The 17894-nt window shown below is 38.0% G+C and overlaps 1 protein-coding gene across 6 annotated transcripts in view; it reads right to left on the reverse strand.

Moving 5' to 3' along the window:
* The window catches only part of SEMA4D (semaphorin 4D), an 88051-nt gene that overhangs the window by 5560 nt on the left and 64597 nt on the right, over positions 1–17894 (reverse strand). For all 6 annotated transcript variants that reach the window (XM_042823111.1, XM_042823114.1, XM_042823112.1 and 3 more), the window contains 11 exons: positions 16985–17130; positions 16046–16108; positions 11529–11627; positions 10391–10484; positions 9555–9668; positions 8141–8292; positions 6222–6397; positions 5952–6108; positions 5016–5238; positions 3569–3684; positions 63–235 (listed from right to left, as the gene is read on the reverse strand). In XM_042823111.1, the coding sequence (XP_042679045.1) occupies positions 63–235; positions 3569–3684; positions 5016–5238; positions 5952–6108; positions 6222–6397; positions 8141–8292; positions 9555–9668; positions 10391–10484; positions 11529–11627; positions 16046–16108; positions 16985–17130 (1513 nt within the window). The remainder of the gene's footprint in view (positions 1–62; positions 236–3568; positions 3685–5015; positions 5239–5951; positions 6109–6221; positions 6398–8140; positions 8293–9554; positions 9669–10390; positions 10485–11528; positions 11628–16045; positions 16109–16984; positions 17131–17894) is intronic.

Below are 17894 nucleotides of genomic sequence, written 5' to 3' on the forward strand. Positions count from 1 at the left end.
TGTTAAGATAAGGTAAGACAGACACAAAACCAATTGCAACTATAGTCAAAGGCTGCCATTACCTTTCAGTTTCACTTTCTTGAAAAATATCAACGCAAGAACCCTCAAGAGGTTTCCAAGCACAGTAAGGATCCCTTGCTAAAACGCAGTCAAAACAAGTGGTGTACATCTCACAGAATGCCACAGGAGATTGAACCACACCAGAATTTGAACCAGCGTAGAGGTATCTTCTGCTCTAAAAACAAAACCAAACCAAACAAACAAAAAAACCTCACATAAACAAGCCTACACAGTCAATCACATTTGTGAAGCAACTGAAAAATTATTAAAAGAGGTGCATACATACTTGTATGCTTGTAAAAAACATTTCTTAAACATTTAGCGACACTTGAAGTGAAAATAAGTAAAAAGAACAGAAAATTACAATCAATACACTTTATAAGAAAGGAAAGTAACTGCCTAACTGTGGCTCTTATATATCAGTTTTTTTCCATAAATATGAATTTACTGATAGACTTCATGGAAGGAAAGACAAGCACGTGCTAATGACAAAACTGCAGTGGTTACATCCATGCCTGAAATGGGAAGGTTTTCTATACTGCTCCTACATCTGTTAATCCAGGGCAACTCTTTGCCTACTAGTCAGGTCTCTGCAGCCCCAGTGTCAGCCTTGAATCTTGTAGTTGCTTACTGGCAGTTACTTCCTTGAATCCTCTGCAAGAAAGAACTGTGAATAGCATTCAAAGGAATGAATGTTGGCATAATGCTTAGCAAAAGGGGGATGTAAAGAGAACAACTGCCTTACCAACTGTTCCTGGGGATCTGCAAATAACTCTCACACTATGTACAACAGGAAAACATTCACACTTGTTCTGATCATCCTTGTCATAAAAGACTGAAAGAAATGAGTGAAATAGGCAAGTATCCAAGTTCAGGGAAACTGATGACTAAAGGTACACTGTGAATTTACTCACCACTGTACAAAGCCTTGGGAAATAGGTTTGCCCTGCAAAGAAACGCCATAAGCAATCTACTATCTAGTATCTCTAAGACAGTGCATACAAAGCCAGATAGCACGCTCCACCTTGGCAATGGATTTACTTCCTCCTGAGTTGAATACCAAACGTATCAGCACTCTACCACAGTTGTCATGGCAAAGAAGTCAGATTTAAGCAACAACTGGCTTTTTCTGAATTGAAGCTGCACAGATTTTCAGTATGTAGAAACAGCACTTGGGGGATGCCTTCTCAACTCTGGCAGGATGAACGCTGTCACAGAGCAATAACAAATCAGAGCAAAAACCATCCTAGTAAAGCAAGATTCGTCCTAAACATCATACTCACGGTAAAGATTTATTCTTCACATCAAGAACAACTTCAAGATACATGTACAAACAGAAACAGTAGGGCTGTATTTAGATTTGGAGGCTTATTGTTATGTTTTTATTTAACTATATGAAGAGGTATTAGTAAGTTCATGAGAACTTAAAAGAGGGTAGTCTCTTTTCTTTAATGCAATGAACACAAGAACATGCATTTTTGAGTAAATGAATGCTTCACTGTGGCTAACAGGATTCTCTAGAGGAAGATCAAGCACAAAGTACTTTAGATCCCTCATGTGTGAATTTCAAAGGAAAACCTAACAAGAGACAAAACTGAATCAAAAAAGAAATGTACGTTACTGGAAGATGGGAATTCCAAAAAGAACTAAACTTCAGAGACATACATTCAAATGCAGTCTTTCATACTAAAATCCAGCTTAACACTAGTCTATGCTGGAGTGTCCACATAAATAAATTTGCAACATCAAAACATGGAGGGCTTTCTAGGAAAAGCTTCCCCTGGTTCACTGCTGTCTGTCTGTCTGTCTTTCTAGTGTTCTGTTGGCTAACACCCAAGCCAACAGGGCAACACTGCATGAGGGTATCAGTGCCTTGATATGGTTCCCAGCTGGTACATTCAGGGAGTTCGTAAAACAAGTGGAGAGCTGAACAGATCGTTGCAAAAATCCAGACATCTTTCAGCCAGACAGGAGCTAGAGGATCAGCTCTGTTACTGACAGCAACCCTCCGAGCAAGGTGAAGGTATAAGAGAGTTCGAGGCCCACTGTCAAGAACAGGAAGTACTGCTCTCCTATTGTTAATCTGTTACTATGGTATGCCACTACACGTATCAAATTACAACTGTAAGAACAACTTGCTCTAGGTGACCCTGCTAGAGCAGGGGTTGGACAAGATGGACCTACAGATGCCTTTCAACCTTAACTATTCTTTAATTCTACACCCTGGCCAGTGTGATGAACAACACAGAAAAACAATAGATTCCACTGAAATCTATGGAAAAGGAAACTTTTAATCACATGACTTTGACTTGTCTGTCAACAGCACACTCTATTTTCACAATACTTCTTTCTTTTACACGGACTACTACATATGCAAGATGAGCTGAAAAGAATTCTGGGATAATGGTCTTTCTTCATGGAATTGATCATGTTGGAATAGCTGCTCTTAAGATATCTTGGCAATACTCCTAAATCCCTAACATCAGAGCATTTACTGATTGCTGGGTACTTACTGAATGTCACTGATAATGTAAGATTATCAGACACTTTTTTTCTTTCACAGAATTGTAGGGGTTGGAAGGGACCTCCAGAGATCATCGAGTCCAAACCCCATGTCAAAGCAGGTTCCCTACAGCAGGTTCTTTCCTTAAGAAAGAATTTCACCAGTTGAAGGGTTTTTCGCCAGAAATTTCACCAGTTGAAGGGTTTGATGCTACAAGCTATTATGGTAATACTTTTGTAGACATTCATGGATCTGCATGTCAGAGTAAACAGGGCCAGAAGACTAGTGTACGAAATACACAAAATGATTGTTCTCCAACTGTTGAAAAATCACTCCACAATTAAACCCAGTGAATGTTCAGTAATGCAAAACATCACTGTGTTTGGAGTCTGTAGCAAAGCTTATGTCGTCCAGCTGTGGCTGAAGCCCTATCTGGCTGGCATGACCTCACCAGTAATCCCTTTCAGAGCATTACAATAGCAGCAGCACCAACATGCTTAGTCTCCTAATAAATCTTCCAGACAAAACTAGCCTGATAACTTGGGAAAAGCAAAAATCAATTAAGTACAGAATCTTCAATTTGTTAGAAAAGGCTCTCTCCACTAATGTCTGTTTCAGAAAAATATTTTCACTTCTGTATTTATTTCCTGGGAATTTTTCCTGGCCTCAAGGGGTCAGGATTGTTGCACCACTCCTAACCTAAAAATCTGTACCTCTAAATACATTACAGCTTTTAGCTCCTGCACAACCGCAGTAATACTGCACACCTGCATTCCCATTCCACAACCACACATACTTTCCCCAGATCTAGACAACCTCAAAAGCTTGAGATCTATCAGCAGCAACAGAAATTATCAGGGAAAATACTGATACTACTACAGAAACTACAGCTGCAGATTTCCACAGTCTGCATTGCTTCATTATGATTATTTTACAAGATGGTAGATAAGTTTTTTATAGAACAAAAAAAAAAAAGATGAATACTGTGATGTTTGTAGCACCTACTTTTTTGGATGAAAGTATGAGTGTTTGAACTGGCTCAAAGTTTGGGAAAAGCTGTGTTTCTTCAATAATATGCATTCCATTTTCATAGCTGATAGCTTTGTGCAGGGCCCCTTGATCTGCAATAACATAGCAATGTATTTAAGTGAGATTCTTAAAATAAAAAGGCAGGCAAAAATGAACACTTGTTACAATTTGAATCATTTATCCAGCTGAGACTTCACATCAGCCTGTGCCAATGGTAAACATAATACCTGCCACTGCAAGGAGTTCTGGAAAAGGCCTTCTGAAATAAAGAATGGCTTTCAGGGATTATCTCATGTATGTTTAAGCAAAACACTACAGTTTCGCAGTTTGCAGAACAGCTTAGGTTGGAGGGTGACTTAAAGATAATCCAGTTCCAACCCTCTGCCATGGACAGGCTGGGAACCCACTAGATCATGCTGCTCCTGCACAGGGTGCCATCACACCTGACCTCAAATGCTTCCAGAGATGGGGTGTCAACAACTCCTCTGGGCAGCCTGTGCCAGTGCCTCACTGCCCTCTGAGTAAAATATTTCTGTGTAACATCTAACCTAAAATCTACCCTCTTGAGCTCAAAGCCTCACCCCGTCATCCTATCACTTTTAGATCTTGTGAAAAGTTGGTCCCCCTCCTGTTTGTAAGCTCCCTTTTAGAAGTGGACTATGAACTCTTTATAGAGCCTTCTCTTCTCCAAGCTAACCAAGCTCAACTTCCTCAACTTTTCTTCATAGGAGAGATGCTCCAGCCCTTTAAACATCCTCATGACCCTTCTCTGAACCTGCTGATATACTTCCACATTTTCCCTGTACTGGGGCTCCCATACTTGGGGTACTCTGGATAGGACATCAGGAGGGCACAGTAGAGGGAGACAATCATCCCCAACCTGCTGGCCACCCCTCTATTGATACAGCCCAGGATACTGTTGGCCTTCCAGGCTGCAAGAACACACTGCATGAGACTCCCAAGTCCTTCTCTGCAGGGATGCTTTCAATGAGTTCTCCCAGTCTGCGTACATCTGGGATTGCCTCGACCCAAGTGCAGTATTTTGCATTTTGCTTTGTTAAACCTCATTAGATTCTCATCTGTCCACTTTCCAAGCCTATTCAGGTCCCTGTGGATGGCATCCCTCCACTTCTATTGTGTCAACTGCATCAACCAGCTTGGTGTCATCAGCGAACTTGCTGAAGGATACACCGAATCCTACTGTCAATGTTGATAAAATAGTTTTTTTTCAATTCTCGTCCTTCAGCAGCTCCTCAAAGCAAGCAAGGTTATCCGTGTACTTACCGTGGTTCCCCATTTTTTCTATGAAAATACCACATACTGTAAAAATATTATAAATATGTAAATATTTTGAGTTTCTGTTAGAGCACACTACTGCCTTAAGAATAAGTACATTATTAAAAACAACGTAAGCAGAACTTACCTGTACTGATGAACATAACATCATACATTGTACCATTGAGTGCTCTGACTCTGTCTACTACAATCTGGGTGTATTTCACATCTCGCTTTACAAGGCGTGGTCTGTCTCCCACTGGAGTCACTGAATCATCCATTAGCGGATGGTCTTTAACAAACTGCAGCGTTTTGTCTGGTAAATTCAGTGAAGTCATGTAGTTCAGAGCTCTGGCTTCACTGTTTATACACTGTTATTTAAAAATACAAGAAAGAAATAACAGAGAGAAAAGCAAATTATGTCAAAGCAGCAGATAAATGCATTTTCTTCTGCATTATACTCATCCTGGAAGGTACTCAAGCTCCACAGCACCTTGGTTTCAGCAACATGCTGATCTAAGCAAATGGTTCATACTACATTTTTATTTGGACCCAAAATATATTACAAGAAAATACTCCATGGATTCCCATGTTTCTTAACTACCTTTAACTGTAATCCTACTCATCAGCTGCAGTAAGACAATTGCAAGAAACGTGAGTGTGGAAGAGACCCAGGAGCATTTTACAAGGATTTTAACTTGCATAGCAACACCTGCTGGACCTAGTAAGACAATGCAACAACTTTTCCAATTTTGTTCACTTGAACTAAAAAAATCTCTGAGCTCCCTAAGGCATACCATTATCTTTTTCACCACTAGAAATTTAGTAATGAAATAATGAAAAGATAAAAACTGCAATTAACTGTATGGTATGTTTAAAAAAACACTGATTCCCAGATTCAAACTTTGAAATAAAATCACCTGAAGTGTCTTTCAGGAAATCTTTACAATATAAAGCATCTATATCACTGCAATCTAATACTTCGCTTTAGTAGGACTGCTTTTATTGTATTTTTTCTGTTTGTTTGTTTGCTTTTCTAGTTTCTTTAGTCCTGTGAGTCATATTCAAATTTACAGAAACTTACTGCACCAGGTCGAGGGTTAGGAATCTCCCCATTGTACCGTACCCACTTGGTATGGGACTGTTCTACTGTAGCACTCTGCATATACTTTCCTTTTGAGAAAACTTCTTCTACAGTAGACAAATTGTAGGCACACACAGCTGACAGTCCCACATTATTCCTAAAAATACAGGAATAATTAAAAAAAAATAATCACAGGAATAATTACTTGATTTAGCAACTAGCTGAGATCAAAAGTACTCATCCAGGGAAACACTGTAATAGCACACTTACAGCTGTGGGGTAAAGACTCCATATATCACTGGTTCCTTCAAGGTTGGAGACTTCAGAATAAAAACATCATTGATAATATTGAAAATTAAATTCTTATCAGGAATGGTACATATCAATCTGGCCTTGAGAAAAGAAGTCCATTTTTTCTGCAAAGTCCTTAATCCTCCTTGGTCCCTCTTTTGGCATTGGAAAAAAAAGAAAAGTGTCTATGAAGATAATTAGGCAGCAGTTTTGCATTTAAGAATCACAGCTACAAAGCTACCAAACTATTTTTTTCTCAATTTTCTAGCTGTTTTCAAACTTTTGTAACTACTACACTTCTTTAGCATTTCATCTACAGCAGCATCAAAAACTGTTAATGTGCTCATATACAGAAAAGTAAGGAAGCCACAGAAATTTTTTATTTATTTAGTTATCGGAGTAAACAAAAATAATGCAGAATGGTTTCTGTCAGCATCTGGAAATCAGATAAGACATTGTTCTTCTAAAAGAACTTAGAATACTAAGTTCTTGTAAAAGAATTTCAAATACTTCAGCATTTGAAAAACAGAGCTGAGAATGTACCTTTATAAGACACAAATGCTTATTAGAACAATTAAAATAAACACGGAGGTATTATACACATCCTTTAACATAAATCAGTAACACCACATTTATTCTCCGACATCCAAACAGAAATGATTTATACTGTAATCTTGCAAGATGTATTTAATATGTCTGACATTAACAATTCCACTAGGAAAAAAATGCACAAATGGCCTAATACTGTGGGCAGTTACCACCTTCATGAAGAATCTGTAGTACTGAAAGATATTTTTACTAGACTAGAAATGTCTCAAAATATTTAGTTTGTGAGTTGCAGCTCTGTTATTTCTTTACAAAAGCAGGCATATTTGGACATTACTAATAATTTTTTTTTTCATTATCCAGTGCTTTTATGCAAAGAATTGAAGAAAAAAATGAACATTTAAGTATATCTAATAAAACTGAAGTAAAATTCCCTTTAGAACTGCAATTTGCCATTTATTCCTTTTACTAACAAGCAGCAGCAATATATCTCTCATGTTCTGTGATACTCCTGTTCTGAAGAGTGTACAAGTTGTTGGTGGGCAGAGGGCCATAATATTAAGTCCCATGTAAATCTGCCTCCAGCTGCTTGTTCAGTGGAAATTTCAAGGCCACTGACTCGTTACTGATATTTCGACTTCCACATTTAAATATAGAAGAGTAAAGTCAAAATAAAACATTTCAACTTAATCAAAACGAAATGGCTAGGTAAGTTTCCTGTTGGAGAAAAAGTACTGAGGAAATTGATAACATTCCAATGGAAAGGGTATTTTGTACTGGCACCAACACTACTTGATTAAACCAAAATAATAAAGGTTTAATTGCACTAATTGTGGCAGAATGGTGACTGTCTTGTTTGTGGCTCTGGCAGCTCCACAGAAGTCGCATCTGCTATTACTAGCTATGACTACAGAACAAAATGATTTTGCTTGCATGGAGCTGCCTGAGAACAACTTGAATCTTTGAGAAACTTCCTATCTGCTCAACAGCAACTCAGGCTTTTTTTCCTTTTTTTTTTTTTTTTTTCCCTCGGGGACTGTAATTAAGCTTTCAGTTTAAAATATAAAACAGAAACCAGAGTCCTTTTTTTGGTCATTACTGTTGTTCTCCCACACCCCCCAGGGGAGGACAGAACCGTCGTATGTACTGAAATTTCACCATTAATTAAATTAAGTCAAATATTAGTTTCCAAAGCAACAATGAGACTTTGCCAGTTATAAGAAACTGGTTAGAAGTGCTGTTTCAATGAGATGAAGTTAAACAATTTCCATTTAATTTACAATAAATGCCATTTTTTTCACTAAACCCAAAATCTACTGTAATTAGTAAAAGGCAATTGAACCATGTCTCACCTTGCATACTCTAGCTATTCTTGGAATCATAAGTTTTCCAACAAACTCATATTCCACAGACACCTCAGTGAAAAAAAAGTATATCTTGTCATCTTCTCCATCTGTGCTGTTTTGATCTGCTCTTACAACATCAGCAAAAACAAAATTTGGCTCTACAAATATGAAGAGAAGAATTTTACATTATAAACAACTCTTTTAACTTCATTCTCTTGAAGACTCTCTACAAATTTTCTTCTCCCAGACCTTACACTGTATTTAAATGTTCTTCAGTTACTGATCTGCCTACACTGTTGTTAAGCCCGTGATTAGCATTTCTAAAAAAGTACAATAGTGGAGGAAAAAAATCAGCTATTTAACATACCATACCTTAAAGATCTCTAATACCTCTTAGTCTGTTGTATCTCATTAGTCCTCTTGTTCACCTATATGCAAACATGGTTTTCTGATGATACCTGTCCTCCATTGCCCATCTCTCCACCCTGATGCAAACTTAATACAAAGCATATGGTATATTTCTGTTCATTCACATTCAAGGATAGAATTAGCTACAACTTACAAGCAATAATTTGCCAGGGTTGGTCAGCGACCAGCACCTGCAAATCTAGCAGCTGGCTGGACACATATGAAGACACAGTCCCACAGAAAAATTGTAATCAATCCAAAAATACTATCCACGCTCCCAAGCCCTATTGGTTTTCAACATGCATACTCTCATTGTTGTCATCCAGCCATGAAATTAGATATAAGATTTAGGTCAACTCCATCGTGTAAAACAACTTTATTTCAACTACTTGTACACAATATCAGCCACTTAGTATTTCTGCTGTTAACTGAAATACCAAAAACAACAATAATAACACGATGCACTACAAACTCAACATTCTCTCCTTTTTGGACACTGTGTTGTTTTTGCTGTTGTTGTTGTTGTTTTGATTTTTTTTGGTAATATGCTGACTTCATGATTTTAGTCTTTTTTGGGCCCAAAGTCACAAAATTCTGAGAGTGTGCAAAACTTGGCCAATTCTGAAAGTCAAGAACTGAGATTATCAGGAACCAAGAACATACTGGCTTTAAAATTTATATGTTGAGGACAAGGAATATTTTTCTTACTGCACCACATGTATGTTGTATCATAGCAAGGATGAACAAATGGATATAAAATAAAACACAGCGCTTGTCATTCAAAGTCTGTGCATCTCTAAGCTGTTTTCATTGTTAGTGATGATAAAAGTTCTGAAATTTTAAAGAGAAAAAAATTCTGCTAAGAGCACACACCAATATAACAAAAGTCACTCTCTTTGAGACAGTGAACAACAGCTCCTTACCTCAGAAAGGAAGCTCAAACTCTTTGTCTGAATTTGTGACACCGAAGAAGGAAAAAAAATTTGATCTGTGTGCTCTCACACCCACTTACCATTAAGCCAAGGTATTGCATATTCTGTTCTCAGAGGACTCTGATGAGAGTTCCTTGAAATAATAGGTTCACTTCCCAAGAAATTGTAAGAAGTCCCAGAATAAAGCTCCTCATCTTTAAAACAAAAACAAATATTTTAAACTTTCTTATGCACTGTATACCAAAAAACACGCATAAATATTTCAAGAGACTATGTTAGCTTAAACTTCTCACAAGAAAAGATAAACAAGAATTTCCTCTCAGTTGCCCCAGATGTGTCTTCTATGTCTGTATTTCTACTGACCATTCTCAGAGCTAACACTTTTACACTTCATTTATTATTTCTCTAACACAAGTACCTGGCAAAAGTCAGCACTGTTGGTACTGTAACATGGTACTTTAACACGTATCAAAATGTATCTAAGAAATGCCACAGAAGTTTTGGAACTAATTGTTTTTCTCTCTTTATGTGCCACCATGATTCAAATAAAATAAACAACATAGTGATTGAGCTCTTTTTCATTTCCTGTTTCACGTTACTCTGAACTTCCTTTCTATGATCTTGTGACACCACGATACAGCTATCAACTCTGGTTTTACCCATCAACATTTAGTCATCTAACCATGTGGTAATGCAGTTGCAATACATACCTCACTTCCCTGTTCCGTTTCACCATGCGTCTTAAGGAAAGCTAAAAATTCTACTTGTTATTTAAATGGCTGTAATTGGCCCTATAGAGGCAGTCAAAGCACAGTAAATATCTAGAAACTATCTTAATAGTGAAAAATCAGAGAACAGTAGTGAAGAAGACTGAATATTTATACATCATAACAAAGTATGCAAAGACTGAACTTACCAACCATAACAGATGTGTAACTTTGAGCAGGATCAAATGGGCATCTGCCTTTACCATCTTCATTCTTACCTTCAAGCTCAAACAAAATTAAATTCTGCAAAAAATTAAATTGAAAACCACAAGCCAACCATTTGTACTCTTTCTTTCAACCAACTGAATCATGTAAAGGTAAGTAAAAACCAACCAATAATAGACCAGTAACTTTCAGTGAAATGCCTGTTTTCCCAAGATTGTAAAAAGTTTTCAGAAAATATGATCAAGTATAACAAAGAGAAAGAGGCAACTGAGGGAAGTAGTATTAAAGAATAATAAGAAATAAATAAATAAAAATAACAAGACGTTAAATCCAAGCATAGAATGAGAAAGACAGGAAAGAGAGATCTGCCAAAAAAACACAAAATATGAAAGGTGGAGAAATTAGGTGATGAAAGCCAAGAACTTGCAATAATTGAATTAGCTTGCACAAAAATAGTCAGTTTTACAAATTAAGAAGGTTTTCTGACGTGAGCTTAGCAATTTTTGTGACTGTTAAATTTGTCCAGGGCTAATGGCAGACAAACTTACAGGCAGGGGAGACAAAAAAGAACAAAGTTGAACATAATTACAATGTCTCTGAATTTCAGAATCATTAAGAGACACAGTGAAAAGAACAGAAGAGTAAGCAATGAAAAAAGGGACGTTTGATTTTATGCTAAGACTTCATTCTAAAGCATTCAGAATTATGAAGCTATGGCATTGCCAGAAGCAGAGACAAGACAAGTAGAGACAAGACAAGTAGAGACAGGGATACTAGAAATTTCAGGAAGATTCAGTACAGGATGGAAGTCACAAAGAATGTCATTTCAGTTTCAGAAAGCACTTTTATGCTAATGTAAAATACACAAAGAACTACAAAAAGCAGTGAAAGAGTAAATCTAACTAAGCTGAATCGATAAGTCAGTATTCAGTGAAAAGGTGAAAAGTACGGTTTATTTCTGTACACTAATAATCACTGTGAGAGAGTATCATGAATATTTCATAAGCTATGACAAGCACAGAAATTGCAACACTATTTGGGAAAAGAAAGATTAGCTCATTGTTTAGATGAGCTGCTTTTTTGTTGAAGTTTTTCTGGGTCACAAAATCTACATATTCTTACCAGGTAATCGCAAGTTGGCTGAAATGCATTAGTACCACATACGTAAAGAAAAGTGTCGTTTAGCTGTTGCAGGACACGCACATAGTTACGGCACTCAGTCTGTAATAAAGGATGAGAAAAGGATAGGTCTGATAAACCACAGCTCCACATTACAACATAAAATAAATGAAGTTGTGCTGGCAATTCTTCTGTTGCTGCTGTTCATGAAACTCCATGACAATAAGGAGTTTGAACAAAACTTTGAAAAAAGGATGCCATAAGGTAAGCATGTTCAACCTGTGGGCTGCATGCAGCCCAGCACAGCTTGCTCTGCAGACTGCACCCTGCTGCCACACCTTCATGGCATCAGCTCTGCCCCACCAACTGGTCCAGCACAGGACACTTGCAGGGCACAGTGTAGCACTGAGAAATAATATACACCATGCTTAACTTGCAAAGAAATTGTGACAGTTTTTGAATATTACAATTTGAAAAGACATTATATCACAGAATCACAGAATCATCAAGGTTGAAAAAGACCTTCAAGGTCATCCAGTCCAACCATCCGCCTGTCACCAACAGTTCTCACTAAACCATATCCCTCAGCACAGAATCCAAACGTTCCTGGAACACCTCCAGGGTCAGTGACTCCACCACCTTCCTGGGCAGCCCATTCCAGTGCCTGACCACTCTTTCAGAAAAGCAGTATTTCCTAATGTCCAGCCTAAATCTCCCCTGGCGCGGTTTGAAGCCATTCCCTCCAGTCCTATCACCAGTTACACAAGAGAAGAGGCCGACCCCCAGCTCACTACAACCTCCCTTCAGGAAGTTATAGAGAGCAATGAGGTGTCCCCTGAGCCTCTTCTTCTCCAGCCTTAACAATCCCAGCTCCTTCAGCCGCTCCTCATAAGCCCTGCACTCCAGACCCCTCACCAGCTTTGTTGCCCTTCTCTGAACCCACTCCAGGGCCTCAATGTCTTTCTTGCAGTGAGGGGTCCAAAAGTGGACACAGTACTCGAGGTGCGGCCTCACCAGAGCTGAGTACAGGGGACAATCACTGCCCTGTTCCTGCTGGAATGCTGTTTCTGATGCAAGCCAGGATGCCATTGGCCTTCTTGGCCACCTGGGCACACTGCTGGCTCATGTTCAGCCGAGCATCAATCAATACTCCCAGGTCCATTTCCTCTACACTGTCTTCCAGTCACTCTGACCCAAGCCTGCAGCATTGCCTGGGGTTGTTGTGGCCAAAGTGCAAGACCCGGCATTTGGCCTTGTTGCACCTCATCCCATTGGCTTCAGCCCAGCTCTCCAGCCTGTCCAGATCCCTCTGCAGGGCCTCACTATCCCCAGGCAGATCCACACTTCCAGCCAACTTGGTGTCATCTGCAAACCTACTGAGGGTGCATTCAATGCCCGCATCCAGGTCGTCAATAAAGATATTGAAGAGGATAGGAACATGCAGAATACAGAAACAGTGCCAAATTCGATGCATATCAAAGAAGGCATCACCAAGACAAAACAGTGGAACTGAAAGAAAGTCTGTCACCTCAACCAAGTATTTTTTTAGAAAGTTAAAACTAAAACCAACTCTGCTATAAAAGCTACATAAGCAGTAGCAGAATCTGACTGCAAAAAAAATCAAAACCATTTCCTGATGGTGACTTTGTTAAGCAATGCATGGAAAGCATGGCAGATATAATGTGTCCTCATAAGAAAATGGATTTTAGAAAAATCAGTTTGCCTCACCAGACTGTAGCCAGGTGAACTGAAGAAACAGGAAAATATACTGGAAGAAATTTAGAGTAAAGTCGCCATTTCAAACTTTATGTTTTGGCAACAGATGTAAGTACTGATGCTTCAGATATTGCTCACCTTACCATATATATCAATATATATATATATAAATAACAAATATTAATGTCACTGAAAAAATGGCTTCTTTGGTGATATTAAAAGACACAGCTAAATCTCTTGACTTGTTTGAAGCAGTACAAAATATTAAAGCAAATTACTTAACTGAACGTATCTGATGTAGTTACTGATGGTATTCCAGGAATAGTTGGTGAAAAAAGAGGGACTTATAAAATTAATGGAAGACAATGCAATTACCACTGACAACACACATTTGATGAAACATGAGTGCATTGCACATCAAGAAAATTTATGTGAATAACTTTAAAAATTGATAATATCTTGCAAATCATCATCAAAGATGTGAATTTCGTGACATCCATGGGACTGAAACACCACTGATTCCAGGAGATCCTTAAAAGTTTGGATGCTGATTATGGACACCTTAATTTACTTTTGTGAAGGAAGGTGGCTAAGTCAGGGTAAGATGCTAAAAATACCTCCTGATTTGCAAAATAAAATCAAGTCCCTTATGGAATCAAAATTAAATTTGTGCCATAATACTAAGATGAAAAATGGCTCACAGGTATAGCATTTCTGGTAGATTTGTTCACTCATTTAACTGAGTTAAACATGTGTGTTCAAGGTGGAAAATCGAGTTATCTGTGCTATGTTTCAGACAGTAACAGTGTTTGAAATGAAACTTAAATTATGGCAAGCTCTAGTTACGGCAAATAATTTCATGCATTTTGATATACTGGCCACGCAGTCCTGTGATCAGTGAAAAATAGGCAGCCATGCCTTTTTTGTTTTAATTTCATCATATATGTTATATGCAGCCCACGACAATTCCCGTTTGCTCTCTGAGGCCCAGACAAGCCAAAAGATTGGATACCCATGCTGTAAGGATTCAAAACAACAAAACAAACACAGTAAACATGCACTCAGTGGAGGAAAAAGTAGTGTCATCAACACTGCTTAATCCTCTCTGCTACAAAGACTGATACCAACATTGTACTACAGTTCCATAAACTATTTAAACAAGCATAACCATTGTCCTTACTCTTCACTCTTATGAGACAAACCAGGTATTTCTCTGACTGTGTGGTGGATCAGGTATGGAAGAAAACTGGAGACAAACAGAACAAAACCAGTTTTCTGCCAGATTAGTTCCTTGAACAGGTATGTAAGTGGGTTTTTTTTGCTAGCACTGCATAGCGTAGTGATGATAGGTGGGGGAGAAGGCTGCCCATTTTAGTATAAGGAATAGCAGTGATTGTTTAATACTTTTAACACTTGAAACAACTGCACTTCGCAAAACATTATGGCTATAGCATAATCAGAGCTATTAGTAAATCCTGAGTACAATGGAGAAAAAGCATTGCTGGCAATAAGTCTAATACAGTAAAACTTGCTAATCTAGGGGCAGAAAAAAAATAGGAAGAACAGTCTGGAGGTCTGAGAGAGTTAAGAGCAAAGTGCCTACATACAGATTCTAACATCCTTTCCAGTCACCATCAATAATCTCTGAAAAGGATTGGTACATACCTAGACATGTCTGCAAAAGCATATGCAAGTGCATGAAAGATGAGTCACATCACATACATCCATCATGACTGCATGTGATTATTTCTAGCAACCTCAGTCAAACCTGGAGAATAAAGTAATCAGAATGCATCAAGAAGGGCCAAAGAGGAAGAGAAACCGGCCCTCAACTGCCCATCAGACCTCATATTAGGCAGGTGAATTGCCTTGATGACTCTCAGTTCAAGCAAATGCAGAGTTGGGTAAAGGCAGGGTAACCCACTTCACCCTAGATGAGTCCCTAGATGCACTTGGGATTTTATAATCAGTGTGCAACAAAGAAATTGGAGATGTGAGATGTAGAACACACTAATTGGGTAGTAGTACTAATTTTTGCACTTGCAGCCTTCTGAACCCTACACTTCAAAAACTATGGGGAAAGTCTGACCATCAATCTTGCCAAGTAAACCCCAGTCTGACATATTACTAAGCCAGTGTCACAACACAAGGAGAAAGGCACAACCACCTAAGGCAGATCATCACAAATAAACTACCTCTACAGAAAGGCAGTGTGAACAAGCTAGCATGTGCCAGCAGTCCTGGAGGGGTCTGTGGCTGCCAGAAATGCTGAGGGAGTCCGGAGACTGAGCTGTCTGCACTGCCAAGCACATAAGAGATTGGGAAGCTGTCTGAGCAGTCAGACCAGCAAGGAGTACACCTGCTCAGCATCATAAAGATGTATGCAGTTGGTGAAAAATGTGCTACTGGAAAAACACTGGCCCAGAAAATAAACCTTACGTCCTAGAGCAAAGCAGATAAAATTATCAGTCATTCTGGAAAACCAAATGCTAGTGAAGAATCACTGTATTAATAAAACATAACAGCTAGTATCTATTAGCTCAGTGAAAACAATATTGGTTTATTAATATAATGGAAAAAATGATAATACTAGGCACGCGAGAATGTGCTCAGTTTCAACAAGATTCAAATGGAGGAAATAATGAACTAAGAATTATAAACAAATGAACTGCAGTTTCCAAAGCTCAAGCTTATTAAATAATTTAGGTGAAGATTTTAATTTCAAATACTTAGAACCTTTCTTCTTTATCATCACTTCTCCTTAAAGAAAATGTCTTTCTCCAGATTCAATAGAAAAAACATACCTGTTCTGATTTGCCCTTGACTGCACATTTGGTCCTTTTATCTTCAGTGACTTTCCACTGCAACTAAGCGAAAAACAAGCAAAAAAAGTTGTATTCAGAACATTTTAAGGTAAATGCAGTATTTTCACACCTTGCATAATGCACAAAACAAGCAATTTTAATATCAGTGGCTGCAGTATTTATAAATCATTTTGTAAGTAGCTTTCAAAGGTTTAAAGCCATTATTTTCAGTAGAGGTGACACTTTCAAATGAGTGGGTCACCAGAGAGTGCAGAATCACTGCTAGCATCTTTTGCGTTCATTATGATCCTTCTCCTCCAATTATTCTCTATTAATATATTCATTAGAGAAATGCAAGTGTAATTGCTTTAGTTATTTCTTATTTAATATGCACTAGGAAAAAAACACTTAACAAAACTTACTGGACCAAGTTATACTTTATGTTAAAGAATAACTTTGACTGTTACATCCACTCAAAGCAGTAATGGAAAACCAAGCTTTATATACATGTAAAATTTCCTATCACCATCCCTAAGCATTTTGTTCAGATTAAAAATCAAAGATTATCTTTCAAAATATTCTGGTTGGGATTCCATGCTCTAAGCACCAGTCTGTGCTGTGGATGAGTAAGTAAAGAGCTTGAGAAGAACTTGGGGAAACATGATCACATTAGCAGACTTCTGCATGGGTCAATCCAGTCAGAGAAGAGTCAGTACATGCAAAGTACTTCTGTAGGTAAACTAATTCCAAATGAGCTGGATCATATCTTTTTATACCATCACATAAACGTGCAGACACAACTCAAAACATTGAACAGAAGCAGAAACTTAAGAGGCAAGATCCTCATCTCAAGCACGGTGCTATTGATAACAGGAAATGAAGTGAAACTTGGAAGTACGATTTTTATATGCATGATAATGTATTTAAATGCATACTCACCTCATGCTGTTTTTCAGCAATATTCATTGCATTTAATGCAAAGATGACTTCTCTGGCTCCTACGTATAGAACACCTCTGTCCTCACCTAACAGCAAGGTTGAATAGTTTGACACTCCAGGTTCATGAAAATGTGTTAGTTGGACCTCTGTTGAAATGCAAGGAAAATAGCAGACATGGAGAAACATGATCACTTAGAGTCAAGTTCATGGGTCATTATTCTAAACTATTCTAACAGCCTTTAAGTAACTTTGAAAGCAATAAAGCTTACTTTGGAGAACACAGTAACAGTTGATATATATCCTTGGAAGCTTGGTTCAGCATGATTTATGCTACCGTTGAAATCAATGGTCCCTACTTTCTAGTTCAATTTCAAATGCCTACGAATTTCCTCCTGCAATGATCCCTGTAACTCATGTCTTCCTTCATTTTCTGCAGTCATTAATTCTTCGTTTTCCTAACATCCATTTCACACCTCTCCTGCCAGTTCTTTCCTCACCTTCTCCTTTCCACATACCTACCTACTGTGGAAAATTAAATAATTCACCACGTGAATTTACCCTCCCCACACAAATCTAACCAACAATCCTGCACCAATAAAGAAGACATTTCAAGACATTACCCCAGCAGAAAGAAGATACAGTCTAAAAAGAAACTAAGTACACAGTGTAAACAAGCTGATTTTCAAATGGAAAATGGAATGGAGACTGGAAGTAATTGCACACAAGATAAACGAATGAGGGAGAATCAAAATAAAAAGGAAGAAAACAAAAGAAAGAGGGAGACAAGAGGGAAAGAGGCATGCAAACTGGAACAGAATGGCGTGGAGAAAGATGACAGAATTATTAATAAACAAGAAAAAAATATTCTGCATATGGAACTGTTATGGAAAAATTACTAAAATTTGGATGA

The sequence above is a fragment of the Centrocercus urophasianus genome, unplaced genomic scaffold (genome assembly GCF_019232065.1).
Source record: "Centrocercus urophasianus isolate 14NV4802_14NV808 unplaced genomic scaffold, USGS_Curo_1.0 seq_21, whole genome shotgun sequence".
NCBI lineage: Eukaryota > Metazoa > Chordata > Aves > Galliformes > Phasianidae > Centrocercus > Centrocercus urophasianus.